At 51.3% G+C, this 23,866-nt stretch overlaps 4 protein-coding genes and 2 pseudogenes across 7 annotated transcripts in view; 2 read left to right on the top strand and 4 right to left on the bottom strand.

Moving 5' to 3' along the window:
* Window positions 1-23,142, bottom strand: part of LOC146436962 (mas-related G-protein coupled receptor member X4-like) — a 149,860-nt gene extending 126,718 nt beyond the window's left edge. Inside the window, exon 1 of the mRNA XM_085063403.1 lies at window positions 23,089-23,142. The gene's annotated coding sequence lies outside the window, so the exon portion shown is untranslated. The remainder of the gene's footprint in view (window positions 1-23,088) is intronic.
* The window catches only part of LOC146436954 (mas-related G-protein coupled receptor member D-like), a 94,044-nt pseudogene that overhangs the window by 14,673 nt on the left and 55,505 nt on the right, over window positions 1-23,866 (bottom strand). The window lies entirely within an intron of this gene.
* On the bottom strand, window positions 870-23,229 carry LOC146436961 (proto-oncogene Mas-like). Of its 3 annotated transcripts, none has more exons than XM_085063398.1 (3): window positions 23,149-23,228; window positions 11,358-11,421; window positions 870-2,753 (listed from the first exon to the last, which is right to left on the bottom strand). In XM_085063398.1, the coding sequence occupies exon 3, from the start codon at window positions 2,640-2,642 to the stop codon at window positions 1,695-1,697; it is 948 nt and encodes a 315-aa protein (XP_084919524.1). In that variant the 5' UTR covers window positions 2,643-2,753; window positions 11,358-11,421; window positions 23,149-23,228; the 3' UTR covers window positions 870-1,694. The 3 variants fall into 3 exon arrangements, with proteins under 3 accessions (XP_084919524.1, XP_084919523.1, XP_084919522.1); XM_085063397.1 differs by lacking the exon at window positions 11,358-11,421 and adding an exon at window positions 3,508-3,571 and having other exon boundaries at window positions 23,149-23,198; XM_085063396.1 differs by lacking the exon at window positions 870-2,753 and having other exon boundaries at window positions 8,477-11,421; window positions 23,149-23,229.
* On the top strand, window positions 6,136-7,551 carry LOC146436965 (mas-related G-protein coupled receptor member X2-like; annotated as a pseudogene).
* On the bottom strand, window positions 15,559-16,561 carry LOC146436964 (mas-related G-protein coupled receptor member D-like). Its single transcript, XM_085063970.1, has one exon. It carries the CDS (start codon window positions 16,549-16,551, stop codon window positions 15,559-15,561), a length of 993 nt encoding a protein of 330 aa, XP_084920096.1. The 5' UTR covers window positions 16,552-16,561.
* LOC146436963 (mas-related G-protein coupled receptor member H-like) lies at window positions 18,578-19,549 on the top strand. The gene has a single exon (XM_085063969.1). The coding sequence runs from the start codon at window positions 18,578-18,580 to the stop codon at window positions 19,547-19,549; it is 972 nt and encodes a 323-aa protein (XP_084920095.1).

The following is a 23,866-nucleotide window of genomic DNA, read 5'->3' as shown; positions in this document are numbered from 1 at the left end:
TAATGGCTCTTCATTTCCTCTTGATTAGAAACACTCCTTCCCTGCAGAAGATTGCCTTCCCTCTCCCTACAGGTTTCTACCATTTCTTGTTTCTCTTCCCTGAGGGGTCATGGTCCCTCCAGCAACAGAGGGATGCTGGTGGTGCTTGTCGCACTGGAATGCTGGCAGTGCTGGCAGTGCTGGCAGTGCTGGGGAGGCAGCTGGGTGCTTCTCAGAAGCATTTCACATTCTGGAAAGAGCTCTGGGATCATTGCCAAAACCTCCCCTTGACCCAAGGAGGCACAGCTGAGCTGCTTCACTGTCATATCCCAATCCTATCCTCATCCCGGCTCCCCTTTCCTACTGCCTCTCCCCATCCCATCCCATCCCATCCCATCCCATCCCATCCCATCCCATCCCATCCCATCCCATTCCTGCTTTCCAAACCCCATCTCCACCCCACTCTCCATCCTCACCTCATCCTCTCCCATCCCGCCGTTTTTCCAGCCTGCAGACTCTCCCCCTGTCCGAGTGAGGTCTGTCGGGCTCTGCTTCCCTCCAGTGGGAACATTGGGGATTGCTGGAATCTGGATCCCCCCATATCAACTCCTGACCCAGCCTGACCGCTCCTGACCGCCTCTGACATCCCAGACACCTCCGGGGCCACCTTTCTCCCGTTCCTGCCCCGCTCCACCCAGGATTCCCAGCAGTGTCTCTGCTCCTCCTGGCCGTAGTGTTCCCGGACTCGGGAGGGAGGAGGCAAGCCCTACTTCTATGTGCTCCCTACAGAGCATCCCTCCCGCATGCCTCTGCTCCCTTGTCCTGTAGGATTATCCCAGGGAGTGGGAGTGTTCCAAACGAGTGTTTGAAATAAATTAAAAAATCACTGGTTAGGTTTTCAGTAAAAAACAGATTTAATATTAAGCGGCAGAACGACAGAGTTCATTGGCTTGATTCACTCTATGACTTACTATACAATTACAGAACATCAAAGGGAAAAAAGCCCTATGAACCAAATCCAGTCAATGAAACCAGAAACAGTACAGATGTATGGGCACAAGCAGAAGAGAATTAGGGCAAGGTTCCTGTGAAAAATTCCCCTCAAAGGCATGGAATTGCTAGCTCAGGTTGTTTTTACACGTCCTCACAGGGAAAGGATTGAGCCTTGAGGAGTGGGGAGACTGACCAGGATCTGTTGGCGTTCAGGAACCCTCTGAGTGCAGCAAACGAGAGAGTTCTTGGCTTGGAAGCTCTGGTCAGTGCTGCAAGGGCCCTGAAGAGCTCCCACGGAATCCTTTTGGACTGCTGTTTATTGGCCCCAAGAGATGGGCTTTAGTCACAACCATGTTTCACCCTGGCCACCCTTCTGGTCAGCAACGTTCCTTGGAAGTGTAAGAACAAGGATGTTGTGCCATTCAGGCAAGAAAACCAGTTTCCAAGGGTGTTCCTAAAAGCCAGGAGCTTGTTGGACAGCAGCAGTTCCTGGGAGCAGACAGACTTTGTGATCAGCTCCAGAGCAGCTGAGCCCAGGGGCTGCTCCTCAAGGCCGAGGCCTCAGGAGCATTTCTGAGATGCCAGTGCAGCCTGGAAAGGGGAAGGGGATGCAGCAGCACAGGGAGGGTGATCCTGTGGATATTTATTTATCAGGTAGGTCAAGGAATCCCTCAGCCACTGTCCCAAAGACCTTCAGCAGTGCAGTAGAAGGATCAACAGGCTCAGACTGCTGTGTCCGTGGCAGCATCATTGCTGCAGGGAGTGTTTTCTTCTGGCTCCTCAGACACCCTCTGGAGGGCCTTCCTTAGACACTGCTTGGAGAAGTGCCTCCTGCAGCTCTCCATGGAACAGTGTCTCTTCCAGCTCCCCACTGAGAAGTAGATGAGGGGTTTGATGGTGCTGGTGATGCATGTGAGCAGGAAAACGACCTGGGAGGACACAACAGTGTAGCCGAGCTGCTGCAGGAAATTCCAGAGGCTGAGAGGCAGACTGAAGACCACAGTGAAGAAGATAGCAACATCGAACCTCTGGCGTTGCTTCTGCTGGGAACCACGCTTGAAATGAATGAAGAGGATTGCGCTGTAAATGACCAGGGGTGTAGCAAAGAGGATGAAGTACAGGGTGTACAGAGAGATGAGAGCCACATGGCAGTGCTCCTGCTCGTGTGACTGGCACATGGAAGTCACTGTGGGATTGACAGCCACGAAAGCAAAGAAGAAGATCCAGAACAGGGCATCCATCATCGCCCAAAACAGGCACTCAGGGACTTTGCAACTGCAGCAAAGTGGGCAAAGGATGGACCTGCATCTCTCAATGCTGATGTACATCACCCGCAACAGCCCCAAGTGAAAGGAGTACAGCGATAGCTGGAAAAGCAAGCTCAAATACATCCGGGGCACGACAGCAGAGCAGGACATATCCTCCTGCAGGAAGAGCAGGGTGGAAGGGACCATGAAGACAAGGAAGAGTAAGTCAGTGACGCTCTGGCGGAAGATGTCAGTGATGGGATTTGTCTGGAGGAGACTGATGACAGCCCCATTCCCAACTAATCCACAGAGGCCGATGAGCAGCATGACAATGTGTATGCCCACGTTGGTGGCATCAGTCCCACATGGATCATCTCCTTCAGTGGGTGAGGCAGGAGGTGGGGTGATGGTGAACACCTCCATGGATGGATGCTGGGCAGGCAGTGGGATGAGGTCCCTTGCTGTGGTCAGAGTGGATGGGGAGTCAGTGCTTGGAGAAACCAGGGATGGACCATGTGGCTCCTCAGCAGCTCACTACAGTGAGAAGGATTCAGTGGAGAGAAGTGAGATGTGCAGGGCAGGAGGGCAGTGGAAATGGTGGAGTGGGAGAGGGAGGTGGGAGGGTTGGGATGTTTGGCAGGAGAATGATAAAGAGCACAGAGAATAAAAATTTTCATCTTCCCTGAAGCTGTTGAAAGACCAGCTAGACAAAAAGATAAAAGCATGTAAAGGAGCATGGACAGAGAACTATAAACGTGTCTGGAAGCAGTGGAGTAGCAGGTAAGGAGGCCTCCAGTGGTTTTGGGAAAAGTTCTGTTACCAGCCCATGGCCAAAGGAAAAGCTCAAGGTGGGTCACCTTTAATATTGCAGCATTCAGTGCATACAACCACCAGAGACCTCACTTAACAAACCTGCAGGAGCAGGTGGATGGATTGAAAATAGTTCTAGGAAAGTGATGTTTATGTATTAGAAAAGAAACACATTTTTATGACTTTGAATTATTCTAATGGATAAAGCCCCTGTTGAAAAGTCTCACCACACACAGAGAAAGGAGAGATCCTTCCGTGTGACCTGCACAGATAAAGAATTCCCACTTCCTAATGTGTTCAATTGTGTTAGAAAGTTTTTTCCATCTGATTTCAATATCAAGATACAGGAGAGAAGCTCAGGGCAGAGGAGGGAGGATCTGGGGAGGACACTGCAGTCCCAGGGAGAGGGTGGCAGGAACAGAGCAGCTGCTGGAGGAGAGGCAGGTGGGGTAGGGAGGAAGGCAAACATTGCACTGACCTGTTGAGTGTGGGGCAGCAGCAGGCAAAGGGTGTCTGTCCAGATCAGTGGCAGTTCCCAGCATCTCTTGCTCCTTTTGTATCCATATCCTAAAGCAGATCCTCCCAGGTCAGTAACATGAAGGAGAAAGTGCCCAGATCCCCAGGAGGTCCCCACTCCTGTCCCACTGACTCCTCTCTGTGCCCTGTCACAGTATTGCTTCCTAAGGGTTGGTGGAGTCACAGGGGAGTTGGACAGTACATCTTTGGCTACACCTGAGTTTCTTTCTTTTTTTTTTTTTTTTGCAAAGGAAGTGGCTTTTGTCAAAAGCTCCACCAGAACTGTGTGAATGGCTCCTCATTTCCTCTTGATTAGAAACACTCCTTCCCTGCAGAATGTCCCATTTTTCAACTGCTGTCCCTTTCCTCTCCCTACAGGTTTCTACCATTGCTCATTTCTGTTCCCTGAAGGGACACGTTCCCTCCAGTAGCAGATGGATGCTTGTGGTGCTGGTGGCACTGGAATGCTGGCAGTGCTGGCAGTGCTTGGAAGGCAGCGTGGTGCTTGTTAGAAGCAACTCCCATTCTGGGAAGAGCTCTGGGACCATTGCCCAAACCTTCCCCTGGGCCCAAAGGAGCAGAGCTGAACCAGGAATTTCCATTTGTGTCATTCTACTGTAGGCACACGGTGTCCCCCCGAGAAGGACAGGAAAGAGTTGCTTGCAGCCCTGTTATCAGCAGTTAGACCCCACATTAAATACTGCCAATCCCCTGAAAGATACAATAAAAGATAAAAGAGATCAGATTTTGGAGTGCTGTTATCCCCCTATCAGCCCTTCACCAGAGCTCATCCTCCTCCTCCGTCCTGAGAGCACTTGTGGTTGTTTTTACTGATCCCACCCCTTCACCAGCAGCAACACCTTCTAAAAGTCCAGGATGCTCCAAACCCCATCCAACCTGGCCTTGGACACTTCCAGGGATCCTGGGGCAGCCTGAGCTTCTCTGGGCAAACTGTGCCTCAGCATCGCCACAGGGAAGGATTTCCCCATAATATCCAACCTGAACCCACCCTCTGTCAGTGGGGAGCCATTCCCCCTTGTCCTGTCCCTCCAGGCCCTTGTCCAAAGTCCCTCTCCAGCTCTCCTGGAGCCCCTTTAGCTCATGGATCATGAACTGTTTGCACTGGAAAGGATTGGCCCAATGAATGGATGTGAGATTCCATAGCTAGGGACACAAACACAGTGTCAGTGAGGAAGAGAGGAGGCAGTTCTGCTCCCAGGGTCTCCACACACACCAGATTCCAGCAGGAGCATCCCAGCTCCCAGACACATGTCCGTCTGGGTGGGAATCATCTCATTTCGGCTTTCTAGGAATTCTGTGGAATTCATTGTAGGCTGCTGTCTGACTCCCAAGGGAGTGTAGAAGATGAGTCAGATGAAACCTCTAACTTTCTAAGGGCTGTAGGCAAGAGAGCAGCATTGATTTGCCTCTTCTCAGACAAAATGACATTTCTGCAATATTAAATCATCCCTCTGCTGTATGCCTGTGCTCCAGCTCACACACAGCATTCCTTACTGCATGAATACTCTTGGAAACTGCATGGTTAAAGTCACATAATGTTGAAGTTGTGGTATAAAAGTGGCAAAACAACATTTGAACCAGGAATCAAATTTTGTAGTGCAGGGTCCTAGGGATTCACCCCAGGAATGAGAGGGGGCAAGTTCATGCAGTTCAGAAGACAAGATTTCAGGATTGGGGTTGCTTTAAAACGAAAGAGGAACCTGACACAGAGACAAACTGCTTTCCCACAGGTCTCATCGCTGAGGCTCTCTCCTGTTACTTATTTCCTGGACAAAGACAAGGGCAGATTAGAAGCAGAGCTCTGATCCCAGCAAAGGCTCTGAAATAGCTCCCTGTTTGTGAGAGCCCTGGAGAACATGATCCAGCAGGGACAAAAGGGGGCCTGGGACAGACCCCTCACTGGACACTGCCCAGGCTCACCCAGCAGGTTTCTCTCCCCTTTCCCAAGTGAGCATTCCAGGGAAGCTCTTGAAGATCCTGACCCAGGGACAGCAGCTGGTGTGTGTGAGGCAATGTGAACCCACAGTGTGTCTGCTCCAGTGAAATTCTCCAGGCTGCGAAAGGAAAGGTCAGACTCTTCTCTTTCAATGTAATCAATGTCCCCCTCATTGAAGTGGGACATGCTGACTGATTTTGGCAGGGGAATATTGGTCTGGAGGGTATTAAAGCTCTAAATATTTTGGGGAAAGGGGGGAATATTGAAACGAGTGTCCTGCTGAAGGAATCCAGCAGCTCAATGATATCAACTGACACCTGAGAATCCAGGTCAGATCCACCACAATGCCACTTGCTCTGATATCTCCTCAGCCAATCCTTTCATTTTCCAACTGTTTTCCTCCTCCAGCTCTGTCCTTATCAAAGCCAGGAAGGAGGTATCTCCCTGGCTTTTGTGTCAGGCAGTCATACCCATCTCCCACATTCTGCTAGCAATCTGTCCTGTCCCTTGCCTCTCCCTGTGCTGCTCCGCATGGAAGCTGGGGGTGGGAAAAGATGGGAAAAGCCACGTGTGGGGGACAGCAGTGTTGGTAAGGTGTGTGTGTTTGTCACCCCTCCAGCTGTGTGGGGGGAAGGAGAAGCAGCAGAGGTGTCACAATGAGCACATTGTCCCCTGTCACGGACACAGCCAGCCCTGCCTGCTGGAGCCAGCCCGGTGGGAAAGTCTCCAACGGGAGCTGGAATGAGGACAAGCACTCCAACTGGACTGAGTGTGACAACAGCCACTCGAGCAGAGTCCCTGTCACGCTGCTCCTGTGCCTGTGTGGAATGGTGGGGAACGGGGCTGTCCTCTGGCTCCTCGGCTTCCACACCCGCAGGAACCCATCACCATCTGCATCCTCAGCCTGGCCATCGCTGACTTCAGCTTCCTGCTCTTCATCACCATCGCCCTGGGGATATTTTATGTCCCAGAGAGCTTCTGCCACCAGCTGGGCTCACGGGGAGTGACAGCCTGGCTGAACGTCACCATCCTCTTCTCTTTCACTGCCCGGGTCTACTCTCTGACAGCCCTCAGTGCTGGGACAGCTCTCTTTGTCCTCCCTGTGTCCTGCTGGCCCTGCCACCGCTCCCAGCGCTTCCCGGTGCTCCTGTGTGCTCTGCTCTGGCTCCTCTCCTTCCTGCTCACCGTCACCCGCTGTGTCTGCCCTTTGGTGCTGGTGGCCTTGGTGCTGAGCTACCTCTTCTCAGTGCTCACCCTGATCTGTTCTGCTCTAGCCCTGCTGGCCAGGCTCCTGTGCTGCTCATGGAAACAGCCCCCACGGAAGCTCTGTGCCCTGGTCCTGCTGCCTGTCACCTTCTTTCCCTTCTTCACTGCTGATTTTGGGTTCTGGCTCTTGCTGAGAGCCTTTGACCTCTCTGTCTTTGCCCTCAGCACCTCTGTCCTGCTCGCCTGTGCCAACAGCAGTGCCCACCCTCTGATTTACTTCCTGGCTGGGAGCTGTGCAAAGGAATTCACCCTCTCTGTTAGAGTTGCCTTCCAGAGGGCTTTTGAGGATGTGCCAGAGCCCTAGAATAGGGACAACACAGTGGAATCATCATAAAGTGGGATCCTCATGAAATAGCATCACCATGAAATAGAATCATAAAACATCCTGAGTTTGAAAGGACCCACGAGCATCATGGAGTTCAGCTCCTGGCCCTGCACAGGCTATCCCAACAATCCCTCCCTGTGCCTGAGAGTGCTGTCCAAATGCTCCTGGAGCTCTGTCAGGCTGGTGCTGTGTGCAGCAGGGGAACTCCTGCCTGGGGTGGATTCTGGATGATGTGAGGAATCATCATGGGAAGGTTTGGGTTGGAAGGAAACTTACAGATCATCACATTCTGACCCTTTCTCCATGGGCAGGGACACCCTTGAAAGCTTTTGCTTTGAAATCTTTGCTTTGAATCTTTCCTATTCAACAGGTCTGAGCTTTCTCTGCTTCAGAAATGAGCTTCCCTACCCTGTGGAATATTAAAATTGAGTCACCAAGAATCAGACCTTTTGCAAGTGGATTTTCTTGGTGTGTTTGCTTAAAAACAGCATGCAGGTGGATATGAAATCTTGGCACAGCAGTGCAGAACAATTCCTGGGTGATTCCTGTCCATCTCAAGCAGGTCCTGCCACATGGGAAAATCATGAGGAGACTTCACATTGAGCTTTGTTGCCCAGGCAAGTGGGCAGGTGTTTGAGATTGCCTCTGGAAGGCTTTCCCTGAAATGCACACTGAGTGTGGGGCTGTGGGCTGTGTTGTGAGTTGGAGAAGGAAGGTCTTTAAGGATCCTTCCAACCTAAACCATTCCATGATTCCATGGAGAACAGGAAACTCACGTAGGGAGTGGCCTGGGTGACACTGGAGACATGGAAAGGGCTTGGAAGTAGAGAAAGTACGTGGAAGGAATTGTCCTTCTGCACTTGCCTTGGGAGAAATTCCCTGGCTGAGTTGTTCTTTCCCAGAGAAGAAGTTTTACCTTGGGAAGTTTCTGCTTTCCAATGGGTAGGAAAACAAGAGACAGGGAGAGAAAACACTCTGAGATGTGGAAGTCACTGTATTCTGTTAATTATCAACAACTCTGTGAATAAATGATTCTTAGATATTCAACCGCATTGTGTGTCTCCAAAGCATGACTCACCAGCCAAGGCTTTCACTCTCACTTCCCTTTCCAGAAGCAGTGGCACATTGCTTTCCCCTGGATTTGAGGCAGTGGGAAAAGGAGGGAGAACTTCCCCCGAGTAAGAGATGTGTCTGCTGCCCATATCTCTCTCAGGAGGGATGAGGAGCTCTTGGCACTGTCAACATCATTCCAAACATTGCAGGCACGTGCCATAGGAAGAGCTCTGGTATGAGACAGGAACCTGCCCTCTTCACACATGGCAGAGGCTTTAGGGTGGGAAAAACTAAGGAAACGAGCAATTTTTGGACACTGTTCACCAGGGATGAGCTCTGCAGCAAAGGTCAGATATTGTTTATTGAATAGATTTGGGGTCAGCATTATCACGTGGTAAAAACCCAAAAGTAATACATCTAAATCTAATTCAGGTTTCATAACAAAGTGAAAAAGATTAGTATAACCTGGATTTTGGCTGAAGCTGCTGTGCAGAGTTGCTGTTCAGCTCCTCCTGGGAATGGCCAGGCTCAGGATGGAGGTGCTGAAAGGCTTCCTTGGACATTGATGCTGTGGAACCAGAGGATGGCCCCGTTCTGCAGAACAGCAGCATAACCCCCTGATTTCTGTACAATTAAATGGCCTAAGCATCTGGTGATGTGAATTTCCACATTTCAAGCTCATTTTGGTCACAGGCACCAGAATTCTGCGGAGTTCACCATCGACCCTGCACTTTATCCAGAATGATTTAATTCTGGAATGAAAGAATGTGACAAATTCCCACTTAAAGAGTAAGGGAACGTTGCTGTCCCTCCCTTAGCTCTGCAGGCCTGCCTGGGGTCAGTTTGGTCTCTTCCCATCAGCTGGGAGTGCAGGGCTGGCTCTGTCAGACAGCTGGGGAAGGATGCTCTGTGAGATCCTTACCCTTCTCCTGCCATCTAGAGCCCCCAGTCCTGCGGAGATTTGGGAAATCACCGCCAGCCTGTTCTGTGTTTGTCCCAAAGGCATAACCTATCACACTCTGTCCGGGCAAGAGATCCCTCAAAACCCCATGAAACTCATCTGCTGAGCCAAAGGAGATGGAGTTTATTCCCTGGGCCCAGGTGATGAGAGTTATTCCATGTGGAACAGAGCTAGGGAACACGGCTGAGCCTGGCTACCCTGCCTGGAGCCATGTGGACCTGGGAGGGAGGAGGAAAGCCGTGTTCCAATGTGCTCCCTGCAGAGCATCCCTCAAAAATCACCCATGGCAATGCCCTGCTCCCTTATCCTGCAGGATTACAGAGAGCGAGGGTGATCCTGTGAATACTTATTAATCAGGTGGCTTGAGGAAACCTTCAGCTGGAGTCCTTCAGTGGAAGAGATCAACAGGCTCAAATCACTGTCTCCACAGGGTCATCATCACTGCTGGGAATGTTTTTTTCTGGCTTCTCAAAGACCCTCTGGAGGGACCACCCGAGGTTATCCATAGAGCACTCTCTCCAGTAGCTCATCATGGAGCAGTGCCTCTTCCAGCTGCCCACCAAGAAGTAGATGTAGGGTTTGATGGTGCTGTGGATGCAGGCAAGGAGGAAAAAAACCTGGGAGGACACAGCGATGTAGCCAAACTGCTTCAGGAAATTGCAGACGCTGAGGGGGAGAGCCAAGAGTACAATGAGGAAGATAACGATGTCGAGCCTCTTGAATTGCTGCTGCTGGGAGCTACCTTTGGCCTTAAAGAGGAGGATTTTGCTGGAAATGACCATGGGTGCAGCAAAGAGAAGGAAGCTGAGGGCGTACATGGAGATGAGAGCCACCCGGCAGTGCTCCTGCTCCTGCTCCTGGCACACAGAAGCAAGAATGGGATTTAAAACAATGACACCATAGAAGAAGGCCCACTTCAGGGCTCTCATGACCACCCAAAGCAGGCCCTCAGGAAAGTGACAGTGGCAGCAGAGCGGATAGAGGGTGTACCTGGACCTCTCCATGCTGGTGAATGCCAGCCGGTACAGTCCCATGTTGTAGGAGAACAGTGACAGCTGGAAAAGGAAGGTCAAGTACACAGGGGACATAATAATTGAGCAGGATATGTCCTCCAGCAGGAAGAGCAGGTTGGAGGGGACAGCGAAGACAAGGAGGAGACAATCATCAAATGCCTGCTTGAACAAGTAGATGGTGATGGCGTTCTTGCGCAGGAGCCAGATGACAGCCCCATTCCCGGCCACTCCGCAGAGGGAGATGAGCAGTGTGGCACTGTGTATGGCCATATAGGTGACATCTATCTCACAGGGATCGTCTCCTTCAGTGGGTGAGATGGGAGGTGGGGACACAGTGCTCTCCTCCATGGATGAATGCTGGGCAGGCAGTGGGATAAGGCCCCTGGCTGTGGTCAGAGTGGATGGGGAGTCAGTGCTCGGAGAATCCTGGGATGGACCATGCAGCTTCTCAGCAGCTCCCTGCAGCAGGAAGGATTCAGTGGAGAGAAGTGAGACGCACACGAGAGAGCAGCAGTGGAAATTATGGAGTGGGAGAGGGAAGTGGGAGGGTTGGGATGTTCGGCAGAGGATTGATAAACAACATTGAGAATAAAAATTTTCAGCTCCCTTGGAGTTGCTGAAAGGCCAAGTGGCCAAAAAGATAAAAGGATGTTAAGGCAGGAACACAGGATGATAAATGTGGCTGCAACCAGTGGAGAAACAGATAAGGAGGCCTGCAATGGTTTTGAGACAAGTTCGGTAACAAGAAGCAACAGCACATGGCCAAAGGAAAAGTTCAAGGCAAGGTCACCTTTAATATTGCAGCATTCAGTGAATACAACCACCAGAGACCTCTCTTAATGAACCTTCACGATCATCAAATGACTTCCCATAGGAGGTGGATGCACGGAAATGAGTTGTAGGAAAGTGATGTTTATATATTAGATAAGAAAATGGTTTTAATGATTCATGTTTATAATGAATAAAACCCCTGTTGAAAAGTGTCACCACCCACACAGAACAAGGAGAGATCCATGTGTGTGTCCTGCTTCCTAAATTCCTGCTTCCTAATGCTTCCCATTGTGTTAAAAAGTTTATTCCAGCACATTTTGGTATCAAGATACACAAGTGAACTGCAGGGCAGAGTAGGAGAGGATCTGGGGAGGACACTGCAGTCCCAGGCAGAGGGTGGCAGGAACAGAGCAGCTGCTGGAGGAGAGGCAGGTGGGGTAGGGAGGAAGGCAAACATTGCACTGACCTGTTGAGTGTGGGGCAGCAGCAGCCAAAGGGTGTCTGTCCAGATCAGCGGTGCTTCCTGGCACCTCTTGCTTTTTTTTGGATCTATATCCTGAAGTGGATCCTCCCAGGTCAGTAAAATAAAGGAGAAAGTGCCCAGATCCACAGCAGGTCCCCACTCCTCATCCCACAGATCTGTCTCTGTGCCCTGCCCTGCTGTTGCTCCCCAAGATATGGTGAGGCCAACTGGCAGTTGGGAGTGGTTTTAAAACTTTCGATACATCAGAGTCCCACAGCCTCAGAGTCAGGGATCGGGGCTCTTTTTTTTCCCTTTCTTTTTTTCTTTTGTGGTTTTTTTTTTTTTTTTTTTTTTTTTGGCACAGAGGAAGTGCCTTTTCTCAAAAGCTCCATTTTGTGATAGGCTGGTCATTCTCTCCTGGGTAGAAACCGTCCTTCCCTGTAGAATATCCCATTCTCCAACTGCCTTCCCTCTCCATACAGGTCTCTGCCATTCCTCATTTCTCTTCCCTGAGGAATCATGGTCCCTCCAGCAGCAGAGGGATGCTGGTAGCACTGGAATCCTGGCAGTGCTGGCAGTGCTGGCAGTGCTGGGTGCTTCTCAGAAACAACTCCCATTCTAGGTAGAGCATCAGGATCATTGTCAAAAGCTGCCCTGGGCCCAAGGAGGCACAACTGACCCAAGAATTCCCATTTTTTTCATGCTAGTTTAGGTTCCGATGGCTCAAGAGAATGACAGCAAAGAGTTGCATGCAGCCAGGTTACCAGCATTTAGAGCCTACAATAATTACTGCTGATATCCTGAAGGATGCAATGAAAGCTATGAGAGACCAGATTTTGGGTTTCTATTGTCCCCTTTTAAGCCCTTCACCAGAGCTCATCCTCCTCCTCCTCAGTCTTAGGAGCGCTTGTGGTTGTTTTGATCTTATCCTACCCCTTTGCCAGCAGGGACTCCTTCCACCAGACCAGATTGCTCCAAATGCTGGCCAAGCTCAGGTGGAGCACTTCCAGGGATCCTGGGGCAGTGAGAGCTTCTCTGGGCAACCTGTGCTTGGGCCTCAGCACCCTCAAAGGGAAGGATTTCTCCCTAATATCCAACCTGAACCCACTCTCTACCACCCTCTCTCACTGGGAAGCCATTCCCCCTTTTCCAAAGTCCCTCTCCACCTGTCCTGGAGCCTCTTTAGGACATGGATCATGAACTGATTTCATTTGATAGGATTGGCTCAGTGTGGGGATGTGAGATGCCATAGCTGTGGACATCAATGTCGTGTCAGCAAGTGCCAGGGCTTGAGATAGGACATTGCCAGGAGGACGCACGAAAAGAGGGCAACCAGGCTCCTAGCTTAAAGTTGCAAAAAAGGTGATTTAATTACCTAACAGAATTGGAGGATAAATGCAAGGCAAAAATAAACTTTCCATACATTATCTTGTTCACTCCCCCCCTCCCTCTTACAAACCCATAGTATTCACTTCACCCCCTTTCCTCTTTTATAACCAACAAGCCCGGGTAGCGGGCAGGGTGTGGGGCATTCTCTCAATCCACAGAGCAGGTTCTTAAATCTATTCATCACTAAAATTCTTCCACTACAAATACTCTTTATCTCTACTTATCTCTCTCTCTCTCTCCAGACAGTTCTCCTGCTCTCACCCCCCAACCTCTTAAGAAGCAGTCCCTGCGCTCACCCCCCTTCCCTCTTTCCAAACCAGCAACACAGACAGGGGCAGGTTGAGGGGTCCTCTGGTCAGTCCAATCAGAGGGAGGGGGTTCTCTACTTAGCCAGTGGTCCTTCCCACGAGAGAGAGTGCTCTGGGAACTTCTTTGGTGTGGGTCCAATCTCACGAGCAACATCCCGCCTGAATCTTGCTGCAACATGAGTCTTTTTGTCCATAGGGTGCTGTGCAGACTCTCCCAAGCTGAGGCCAGGCTGCTTCCATGCCAGGAGCAAGGAAAAGGCCTTTCTCTCCCTTGCAAGTCCTTTGCAGTTTTAACTCTTTAGATGAGACTCTCACTGGTTCACAGTCTTTTCCAGGCATCCACCTGCTTCTCTGGCTCACGCTGTGGGTGGATTTCTGCACCCCTGTGGACTCCATGGGCTGCAGGGGGACCTCCTGCCCCCCCCATGGCCTTCACCGTGGCTAGTAGAGAGTTTTCAGCTCCAACACTGGGAGCCCCTCCTCCCCCACCTTCTTCACTGACCTTCACGTCTCCATGCTGCTCTCTCTCACATATTTTCATCTCCACCTCCTCCTCCTTCAACTACAAAGAAGTGAAAGAAGTGAGTGCCTGCTTTGTTTTGATTTTTTCTTAAATATGTTTCCACAGAGGCATAACTAGCACCTCCAATTGGCCCAAACTTGGCCAGTAGCATGTCCATCACCTTCAGAGCCATAAGAGATTGGCTCTGCTGGACTTGATGTAAAAACTTCCAGAACTTGCACTCAGGACACACAGGAGCCATCTTTGTGCCACACCCCACCCCTCAGACACCTCCCCAGGCCTACCACAAAAGCTTCTAAGGGGCCCAAATTTCTCCTAGATGTTAAAAATACTTTACTGATGTTTTGGGCCAATCAAAACCACCACAGCAAGGGAGAGAGAAGGCAGTTCTGCTCCCAGGGTCTCTACACACGCCAGATTCCAGCAGGAGCATCCCAGCTGTCAGTCTGTGAACAAATCATCTCACATAATTCCAGATTTCTTGAAATTCCATGGAATTCATTGTAGGCTGCTGTTTGACTCCCAAGGGAATGTAGAAGATGACTCAGAAACCTCTAATTTTCTAAGGGTTAAAGCCAAGAGAGCAGCATTGATTCACCTCTTCTCAGAAAAATTTACATTCCTGAAATCATTAATTAACACTCTGCTGTCTCACTGTGCTCCAGCTCACACACAGAATTTATTATTCCATGGATCCTCTTGGAAATTGTGAGGTGAAGGCCATACTGGTGTGGTATACCAGTGGCAACATGAGATTTGAAGCAGAAATCAAAGTTTTGTCCTGCAGGCTCTTAAAAACCCACCACTGGAATGGGAGAAGGGCAAGTTCAGGCAGTTCAAAAGACAAGATCTCAGGACTGGAGTTGCTTTAAAATAAAAGAGAAACCTGACACAGATATCAACTCATTTTCCAAGAAGGAATGAGGAGCTCTGGCACTGTCTACCTCATCCCAAATATTGCAGTAATGTGCCTTAGGAAGAGCTCTGGTATGTCACAGGTACCTGCCCTCCTCACACAAGACAGAGATTTTAGAGTGGGAAAAAGTAAGGAAATGAACAATTTTTGGACACGGTTCACCAGGGACATGCTTTGCAGCAAAGCCCAGATGTTGTTTATTCAACAAATTCCGTGGGCAGAGTTACAATGCGGGAACCAAGCAAAACAAATCAATGTAAATCTAATTTAGGGGTAGTAACAATGTGAAAAAGATCAGTGTAACCTGGATTTTGGCTGAAGCTGCTGTGCAGAGTTGCTGTTCAGCTCCTCCTGAGAATGGCCAGGTTCAGGATGGAGGTGGTGAAAGGCTTCCTTGGACATTGAGGCTGGGGAACCAGAGGATGGCCTCATTCTGCAGAACAGCAGCATAAATCCCTGATTTCTGTACAATTAAATGGTCCAAGCATCTGGTGATGTAAATTTCCATATTTCAAGTTCTTTTTGGTCACAGGCACCAGAATTCTGTGGAGTTCACCATCGACCCTGCACTTTATCCAGAATGATTTAATTCTGGAATGAAAGTTTGTGACAAATTCCCACTTAAAGAGTAAGGGAATGTTGCTGTCCCTCCCCCAGCTCTGCAGCCCTGCCTGGGGTCAGTTTGGTCTCTTCCCATCAGCTGGGAGTGCAGGGCTGGCTCTGTCAGACAGAATGGGAAGGATGCTCTGTGAAATCCTTACCTTTCTCCTGCCATCTAGAGGCCTCAGCTCCACAGAGATTTGGGAAATCACTGCCGCCCCATGCTGGATGTGTCCCAAAGGCTTAACCTGTCACACTCTGTCCAGGCAGGAGAGCTCTCAAAACCCCATGAAACTCATCTGCTGAGCCAAAGGAGATGGAGTTTATTCCCTGGGGCTGAGGCAATGAGGGTCATTCATAGGGAATACAGGAACAGGACTGAGCTCACAGCCATGTGCCCTCATGGTCCCATATTTGTGGATGTCTTTGAGGTGGCACATCTCCAGGTGCCTCGTGTCCAGCAGCGCCTCACAGAGCTGTCACCTCCACCACAGCAGTGTCCCCAGGGCCATGGCTGCCCTCGTCACTCCTGGCTTTCTCCTCAAACACCCTCCGCAGGGCGACTTTGACGGAGCGCTGGAAGCGACGCCGCCGCCAGCTCCCCACCAGCACATAAATCACAGGGTTGAGGCTGCTGTTCAGCAATGCCAGCAGAAAGGAGGTGTTTTCTGGGAATAGCTCGCCAGAATCAGGAAGATAGAGGAAAACCTCCACACAGAAAGGGATGCCACAGGCGAAGAAGAGCAGGACGTTGAGCAGGATGGCAACAAAGAGTTTCCCTGGGTGTCTCCTCTGGGAGCCACAGCGGAGTTTGAGGAACAGGAGCAGGTTGGAAACCAACATCATGAGGGAAAAAACCACAGCAATGGCGAGGGCTACACCTGCAAGGATGGTCGCAGAGTCTTCAGTAAAGGTGTAGGTGACATAGAGGGAGGACACAAAAGCCCCGCTGAGAACCCAGAGGGACCCACTGATGACACCCGAGAGGTGCCGGGGGCGGTGACAGCGATACCAGATGGGGCAGAGGATGGAGACACAGCGCTCCACGCTGAGGGCTGTCAACAGCCCCAGGCTGCTCAGGTCAAACAGGTGGCATGGGAACCCAAGGACACTCACAAAATACCTATAGTGATCAATAAAATGAAACAAAGTTGTGCAAAATATTGCTACAGTCATAAAAGCCAGTATAAGCAGGAGCAACAGGAGGAGCAGGCAGAGGTCAGCTACAGCCAGATTTAGGATGTAGACAGTGAAAGGGTTCTTCTTCATGTGGAAGCCCAGGAACCACAGGACCATCCCATTCCCCACCAGCCCACAGAGGGAAATTCCCAGGCAAACCCCAGCAAAGGCAATCAGTGTATATGGAATGCTTGAGCATTCACGTGTTATAAATTCCTCCCAGTACAGAGCTCCATAAATCGTATCATTCAGGGTGAAGTTTGTTGTGCTGTTCTCCTCCATGGTGAATGATCCTGTTCCCAGTGGCTGCCTTCTCTTTCTTCCACTACCTTCTAGGGAGAGATGGGGAACCAGAGGGAAATAAGGGCCATCAGCATTCCCAGCACTTCCCATCTGCTCACACAGCCCCACAGCAGCCCCAGGAAGAACCCCCACCCCTGCAGTGCCCAGGACAAGGACAGGAGACATCTGCCACTACTCCATCCCTGGACTCCTACCTCCAGTAGGAACAGCGCTGTCACAGGAGCCCCAGGGGAAAAGGATCTGGTGGTGGCTGCTGGGACCACAGGCTCTGCTTCAGCCTCATCCCTTGTGCCTGGTGTGCAGCCCTTAGCCCAGAGATCACATCCCATGGTCAGAGCCTCCCCTCACAATCTCACCACATCAGTGACAGCTTCCCCTCACATGTCCCAGGGACAGAGATCTTGTCAGGAGGAGGTGGCCACGTCACCCCCTTCCTCTCCTCCTGTCATTCTCTGCTGTTGTCCCACCATGTGAGGGGCTTCTGGCTTTCCCTGTGTGGTGATGGATGGTGGGGATCCATCAACACAGGAGGGGACATAAATCCTTCCCAGGGATGGAGGATGGCAGAGAGGTGAAAGAGATGAGCCAGAGACCTCCAAGAGTGAGAAATCCCTGATGTGCAGACCTGCAACAGCACAAGTTGCTCAGTGCCTCTAGTGAGATGTATCTGGTGCTCAAAGACTTCTCCCAACTTCCTTCCTGGGAGACACTTCCAGGAGCTGCACCTTTCTCCATCTCTCTCTCAGGGATGGACCTTGAACTTGTGTTCTCTCCTTGTTTCAAGCCTTCCTCTTGCTCCAAATCCTGCAGCTCAAAGGCTGGACACCCTGGAGAGACCATGGACCTTGTGCATTAACAAGGATATCTTTGGAGCACATCATTCTTGGGGGTGACAAGCACAGGATGCAACTCCAGAGGAGATGAAAAATGCATGAAAGAAGGGCAGAAAATAAGCAACAAAATGCCAGTCCCTGTGCTGTGAAAGGCTGAGGTTGTGTGGCAGGAACCACTTGGAGATAAGGGCACACTGGCAGCACCATGTACCCCACAAACCTAATCTCAGAGGAGACACATGCTCAGCAGGGGTAATTGGGCTGCTGATTGTGGTTAGATGGGATGTGATGAGAGGCTGTGGGCAAAGCCCTCGTGCAGTCCTGTGTCTGGGCACTGGTGATTTCCCACAGCAAGTGGACACAAGGCCAGTGCTTGTCCTCATGGCTGCTGCTCAGGGGCTCTGTTGGCACCCAAGGGGCAAGGAGTGGGTTCACAATGAGGTCTAGAATTTCTGAGGGGTTCAGAAAACCCTGTAAAAGCTGAAAGGACCATAGTGGAGCAGACTTTCCGTGGACAGGCTCTTCCCTCACCAGAGGAGTATTTTGAGCCAGGATTCACAGCATCTGAAGGGACATAACACTATCTGTGCTGTACTCTCCTTCTTCATTGTTTTAGACCCAGTAAATGGTGTTTAAAATTATAGAATTTGAGTGTCTGAATTAATAGGATCATTACAGATCAGCAGCTCCTCATGAAGAACTAGGGTGAGGAGAGGAAGGGGATGAAATGGCCACCTTCTCCTGACAAGATCTCTGTCCCTGGGACATGTGAGGGGAAGCTGTCACTGATGTGGTCAGATTGTGAGGGGAGGCTCTGACCATGGGATGTGATCTCTGGGCTAAGGGCTGCACACAACAGGCACAAGGGATGAGGCTGAAGCAGAGCCTGTGGTCCCAGCAGCCATTCCCAAATCCTTTTCCCCTGGGGCTCCTGTGACAGCGCTGTTCCTACTGGAGGTAGGAGTCCAGGGATGGAGTAGTGGCAGATGTCTCCTGTCCTTGTCCTGGGCACTGCAGGGGTGGGGGTTCTTCCTGGGGCTGCTGTGGGGCTGTGTGAGCAGATGGGAAGTGCTGGGAATGCTGATGGCCCTTATTTCCCTCTGGTTCCTCATCTCTCCCTAGGAAGTGGTGGGAAAAGGAGAAGACAACCACTGGGAGCAGGATCATTCACCATGGAGGAGACCAGCACAACAAACCTCACCCTGAATGGATCTGTGGACTCGGAGGAATATCTCCCAGCACAATGCTCAAGCTTTCCCTACACACTGATTGCCTTTGCTGGGGTTGGCCTGGGGATTTCCCTCTGTGGGCTGGTGGGGAATGGGATGGTTGTGTGGTTCCTGGGCTTCCACATGAAGCAGAACCCTTTCACTGTCTACACCCTAAATCTGGCTGTAGCTGACTTCTCCCTGCTCCTCCTGTTCTTCCTGCTTATACTGGGTTTTCTCACCTTAGCAGCATTTTGCACATCTTTGTATCATCTTGTTCCTGTCTACATAGATTTTGTATTTGCAGTGGAACTCCTGTGCCACCTGTTTGACCTGAGCAGCCTTGGGCTGCTGACAGCCCTCAGCATGGAGCGCTGTGTCTCCATCCTCTGCCCCATCTGGTACCAAAGCCACCGCCCCCGGCACCTCTCGGGTGTCATCAGTGCGTCCATCTGGGTTCTCAGCGGGATTTTGGTGTCCTCCCTCTACCTCACCTTTACTGAAGATTCTGAGACAGTCCTTGCATGTGTAGCCCTTGTGATTTCCCTGATTCTGTCCATAGTGATGTTGGTTTCCAACCTGTTCCTGTTCCTCAAGCTCCGCTGTGGCTCCCAGAGGTGGCAGCCAGGGAAGCCCTGTGTCACCATCCTGCTCAACGTCCTGCTCTTCTTTGCCTTCAGCATCCCTTTCTGCTTGGAGGTTCTTCTCAACCTTTCTGATTCTGTCAAGTTATTCCCAGAAAACACCTCCTGGCTGCTGGCATTGTTGTACTGCACCCTCAACCCTGTGATTTATGTGCTGGTGGGGAGCTGCCAGCGGCACTTTCCGTGCTCCATCAAAGTTGCTCTGCGGAGAGTGTTTGAGGAGAAAAGCAGGAGTGAGGAGGGGAGCCATGGCCCTGGGGACACTGCTGTGGTGGAGGTGACAGCTCTGTGAGGCACTGCTGGACATGAGGCATCTGGAGATGTGTCAGAGACAGCCAGAATATGGGGACATGAGGCCACACGGCTCTGAGCCAGAGCAGCCTGGCTCAGCCCTGTTCTCTGGCTGTACTCCCCATGGAATGACCCTCTGTGTTGATTTTGCTTGGCCCAGTTTTTGTTAGTAGGGGTGCCACACAGATGGCTCCTGAGAGAAGCTTCTGGAAGCTTTCACCATGTCCAGCAGAGCCAATCTCTAATGGCTCTGAAGATGACATATATGCTGCTGGCCAAGCCTGTGCCAGTTAGAGATGTTGGGTACTCCTCTGTGATAACATATTGGAGAAGAAATTAAAGCTAATGTGCATGCAGTTGTTTCTAGCCAGGGAAGGAGGAAGAGGAGGTGAGAACATGTGAGGGAAACAACATGGAGACACTAAGGGCAGTGGAGATGGTGAGGGAGGAGGAGCTCCATGCACCAGAGGCAAGTTTCCTCTGTAGGCTGTGGTGAAGACCATGGTGAAGCAGCATGTCACCCTGCAGCCCATGGGGTCCAACGGGGATGCAGAAATCCACCCACAGCCCATGGAGGAAATGCCCCATGCCAGAGTAGGTGGGTGCCTGGAGGAGGCTGTGATCCAGTGGAAGTCCCAGTGGAGAGAGAGAGCCCTTCATTCCCAGCTGGAGCAGCCTGTCCTTGGAGGAGTGCAGCCTGTGGACGAGGGAGCCACAGCACAGCAGTTGGGAAGGACTGACTGCCCGTGGGAGGAGCTCACATTGCAGCAGGATTGTCTGTGCTGCTGCTGTTCCTGAGTTTGGAGCTGCACTGGAGGAGTTCCCAGAGATCTCTCTCCTGTGGAAGAGACCCCATGGCAATGCAGGGAAGGACTTCTCTCCCTGAGCATTGGAAGAAGATCCTGGGGATGAGCTGACCCAAAGCCCCACACCCTGCCCTCCCTGCACTGTTGGTGGGAAGGAGGGAGTGGGTGACATAAAAAACAGTGTCTTTAAGGGTTTCTTTTACTTCTCATTTTCCTCCTTTGACGTTGTTGGTAATAAATTCACTTTGCAACTTTAAGATGAGCCTGTTTTTCCTTGAAGTGTTTTCTCATGGTACTTTATCTCGACTTAATTAATTTTTTTTCCTCCTCACTTCCCGGATGTGGCAGGGGAGAGAACAAGCAAGTAGCTGCCATGGGTGCCTGGCATTCAGCGAGGCTGAAACCATGACAGACTCCCAAGAGGAAGTGGATGTACAGAAATTAGTCTGAGGAAAGTGATGTTTAGGTATCAGATAAGAAACAAGTTTTGATGACTATGTATGGTCATAATCGATAAAACCCCTGCTGTAAAGTCTCACCTCAGACACAGAAAAAAGAGAGATCCTTCTGTGTGTCCTGTGCAGGTAAAGAATTCCTGCTTCCTAATGCTTCCCATTGTGTTAGAAAGTTTATTCCAGCCCCTTTTGGTATCGCTCCCCATCCCTATTTCCACCCCACTGCCATCCCATCCCATCCCATCCAGCAGCTTTCCCAGCCTGTCCCTAGCTCTGAGCATGCCCTGTTGGGCTCTGCTGCTCTCCAGTGAAGACATTTGGGATCAGAAGTATCCAGACCCTTCCTGGCCCCTCCTGACCCCTCTGACACACCCAGACTCCCCTGGGACCACCTTCCCCCCTGACAGTCCCACTGCTGCCCTGCTCCAGCCGGGACCAGGGAGATCTTTGCTGTGCCACTCAGAGAGCAGCTGGGAAGGGAATGCTGAGCCCCTGGGCCATCCTGCCCATGCCGGCTGTGCCGCTGCCATCCCAGCTCTGGGCACTCGGGATCATGTTTGCTGCAGGGAGCACAAGCCATGGCTGTGTCCCCTCCCTCCCTCCCTCCACCCCCATTCCCGGCTGGCAGCAGGAGCCAGAGGAAGGCAGCAAGCGCTGGCAGACGGGGTGAAGGCAGCTCAGGGTTCAGGATGCTGTTTATTGATATCAGACTGCAGTGGGGTGCAGGAACCAGGTGCCAGGGGAATTGTGGGATCACAGCTGTGTTGCAAAATATCTCTTTGGGGGAATAGTGTTCTAGGGCCTGGGAGGGAGGAGGAAAGCCATGCTCCAATGTGGTCCCTGCAGAACATCTCTCCCACATGCCCCTGCTTTCTTCTCCTGCAGGAATACAGTGTGGGAGGGAGATCCTGTGGATATTTCTTAATCAGGTGACTCAAGAAAACCCTCAGCCACTCTCCCAGGGTCCCTCAGCAGTGCAGTCAAAGGGATCAACAGGCTCAGACCACTCTGTCTGTGGTGGCGTCTTTTTTGAGGGCAGAGTTGTCTTCCTGCTCCTCAAAAACCCTCTGGAGAGATTCCCTTAGGGAACCTGTGGAGCATTTCCTCCAACACCTCCCCACCAGGAAGTAGATGAAGTGTTTGTTGGTGCTGTTGATGCAGTTGAGCAGGAAAACAACCTGGGAGGACACAACAATGTAGCCGAGCTGGTGCAGGCAATTCCAGAGGGTGAGGAGGAGAGTGAAGAGCAGAATGAGGAAGATAACAATGTTGCGCTTCTCAGGTTGCTGCTGCTCGGAGCCACATTTGATAGAGTTAATCAATTAGGAAATGATGTCGGATGCAGGTACAAGGGTGATTGTGAACATGGAGATGAGAGCCCCTTGACAGTGCTCCTGGTCATGTTATGGGCTCAGGAAAGTCGCTGTTGGAATGACGATGATAGTGAAGAAAGCCTAGTATTGCACTGTGTTCATTATCCACACCAGTTGCCAGGGAAGGTGGCATTGGCAGCAGAGCAGGCAGAGCTTGGCAATGCCCATTGCCATGCTGCTGTCTGTCAGCAGCCACAGCCCTCAGTAGCTGGAGACCACAGACACCTGGAAAAGTAAGCTCAAGTACAGCAGAGGCATGATAATGGAGCAGGACACATCCTCCCCCAGGAAGAGCAGGGTGGAGGGGACTGCAAAGAGTAGGAAGTGGAAGTTGGCAACAGCCAGATCAATAATACTGGAACTACTGACTTTCAGGCTGAGGTGCCAGATGACAGCCCCATTCCCAGCCAGCCCATAGAGGCAGATGAGCAGCGTGACACTGTGTATGGCCACATTGGAGGTATTTATCTCACATGGATCATCTCCTTCAGTGGGTGAGATGGGAGCTGAGGAATCAGTGCTCACCTCCAGGGATGGACACTGGGGAGGAGGTGGGATGTGGTCCTCACCTGTGGTCAGATTGGATGGGGAGTCAGTGCTTGGAGAATCCTGGGATGGACCATGCAACTCCTCAGCAGCTCCCTGCAGCAGGAACGATTCAGTGGAGAGAAGTGAGATGTGCAGGGGAGGAGGGCAGTAGAAAGAGTGGGATGGGAGAGGGAGGTGGGACAGTTGGGATGTTCAGCAGGAGATGTGGAAGAGAATCTCAGGGCAGATCCTGAGGGATGGATTCCAGAGGGAGGAGCTGGGGAGGACACTGTGGTCACCGGGAGAGGGTGACAGGAACAGAGCAGCTGCTGGAGGAGAGGCAGGTGGGGTAGGGAGGAAGGAAAACATTGCAGTGACCTGTTCAGTGTGGGGCAGCAGCAGGCAAAGTCTGTCCAGGTCAGCAGCACTTCCTGGTACTTCTTAATCCTTTTGGGCTCTTTTTAGATCAATATGCTGAAGTGGATCCTCCAGGTCAGTAACATGAAGGAGAAAGTGCCCTGATCAGCAGGTGATCGCACTCCTGTCCCACTGTCTCCTCTCCATGCCCTGTCCCAGTGTTGTTTCCCCAGAGTCAGTGGAGTCACAGGGGAGTCGGAAATTGCAAGTTTGGCTATGTCAAAGCTCCACTCCTACAGAGTCATTTGGCATGATTATTTTTGGTTTTCTTCCTCTAAGGAAGTGGCTTTTGCCAGAAGCTCTGCAAGCAGAATTTTGTGATTGGCTCCTCATTCCTCCTGATTAGAAACATTCCTTCCCTGTAGAATGTCCGACTTTCTAACTGCCTTCCTTCTCCCAACAGCTTTCTACCATTCCCCATTTCTCTTTCCTGAGTGATCATGGTCCCTCCAGCAACAGAGGGATGCTGGTGGTGCTGGTGGTGCTGGTGGAATGCTGGCAGTGCTGGCAGTGCTGGGGAGGCAACTGGGTGCTTCTCAGAAGCATTACACATTCCGGCAAGAGCTCCGGGATCATTGCCAAAGCCTCCCGTCAGCACAAGGAAGCACAGCTGAGCTGCTTCACTGTCATATCCGAATCCTATCCTCATCCCGGCCCCCCTTTCCTGCTGCCTCTCCCCATCCCATCCCATCCCATCCCATCCCATCCCATCCCATCCCATCCCATCCCATTCCTGCTC

The sequence above is a fragment of the Lichenostomus cassidix genome, chromosome 5, assembly GCF_008360975.1.
Source record: "Lichenostomus cassidix isolate B80296 chromosome 5, HeHo_3.0, whole genome shotgun sequence".
Classification (NCBI taxonomy): domain Eukaryota; kingdom Metazoa; phylum Chordata; class Aves; order Passeriformes; family Meliphagidae; genus Lichenostomus; species Lichenostomus cassidix.
This window is presented reverse-complemented; position numbering and strand designations above follow the sequence as displayed.

What these genes read in the sequence shown, in the direction of transcription:
- LOC146436961 (XM_085063396.1), bottom strand. Translation starts at nt 10,468, where the DNA reads ATGGAGGAGAGCACTGTGTCCCCACCTCCCATCTCACCCACTGAAGGA.
- LOC146436964 (XM_085063970.1), bottom strand. Translation starts at nt 16,551, where the DNA reads ATGGAGGAGAACAGCACAACAAACTTCACCCTGAATGATACGATTTAT.
- LOC146436963 (XM_085063969.1), top strand. Translation starts at nt 18,578, where the DNA reads ATGGAGGAGACCAGCACAACAAACCTCACCCTGAATGGATCTGTGGAC.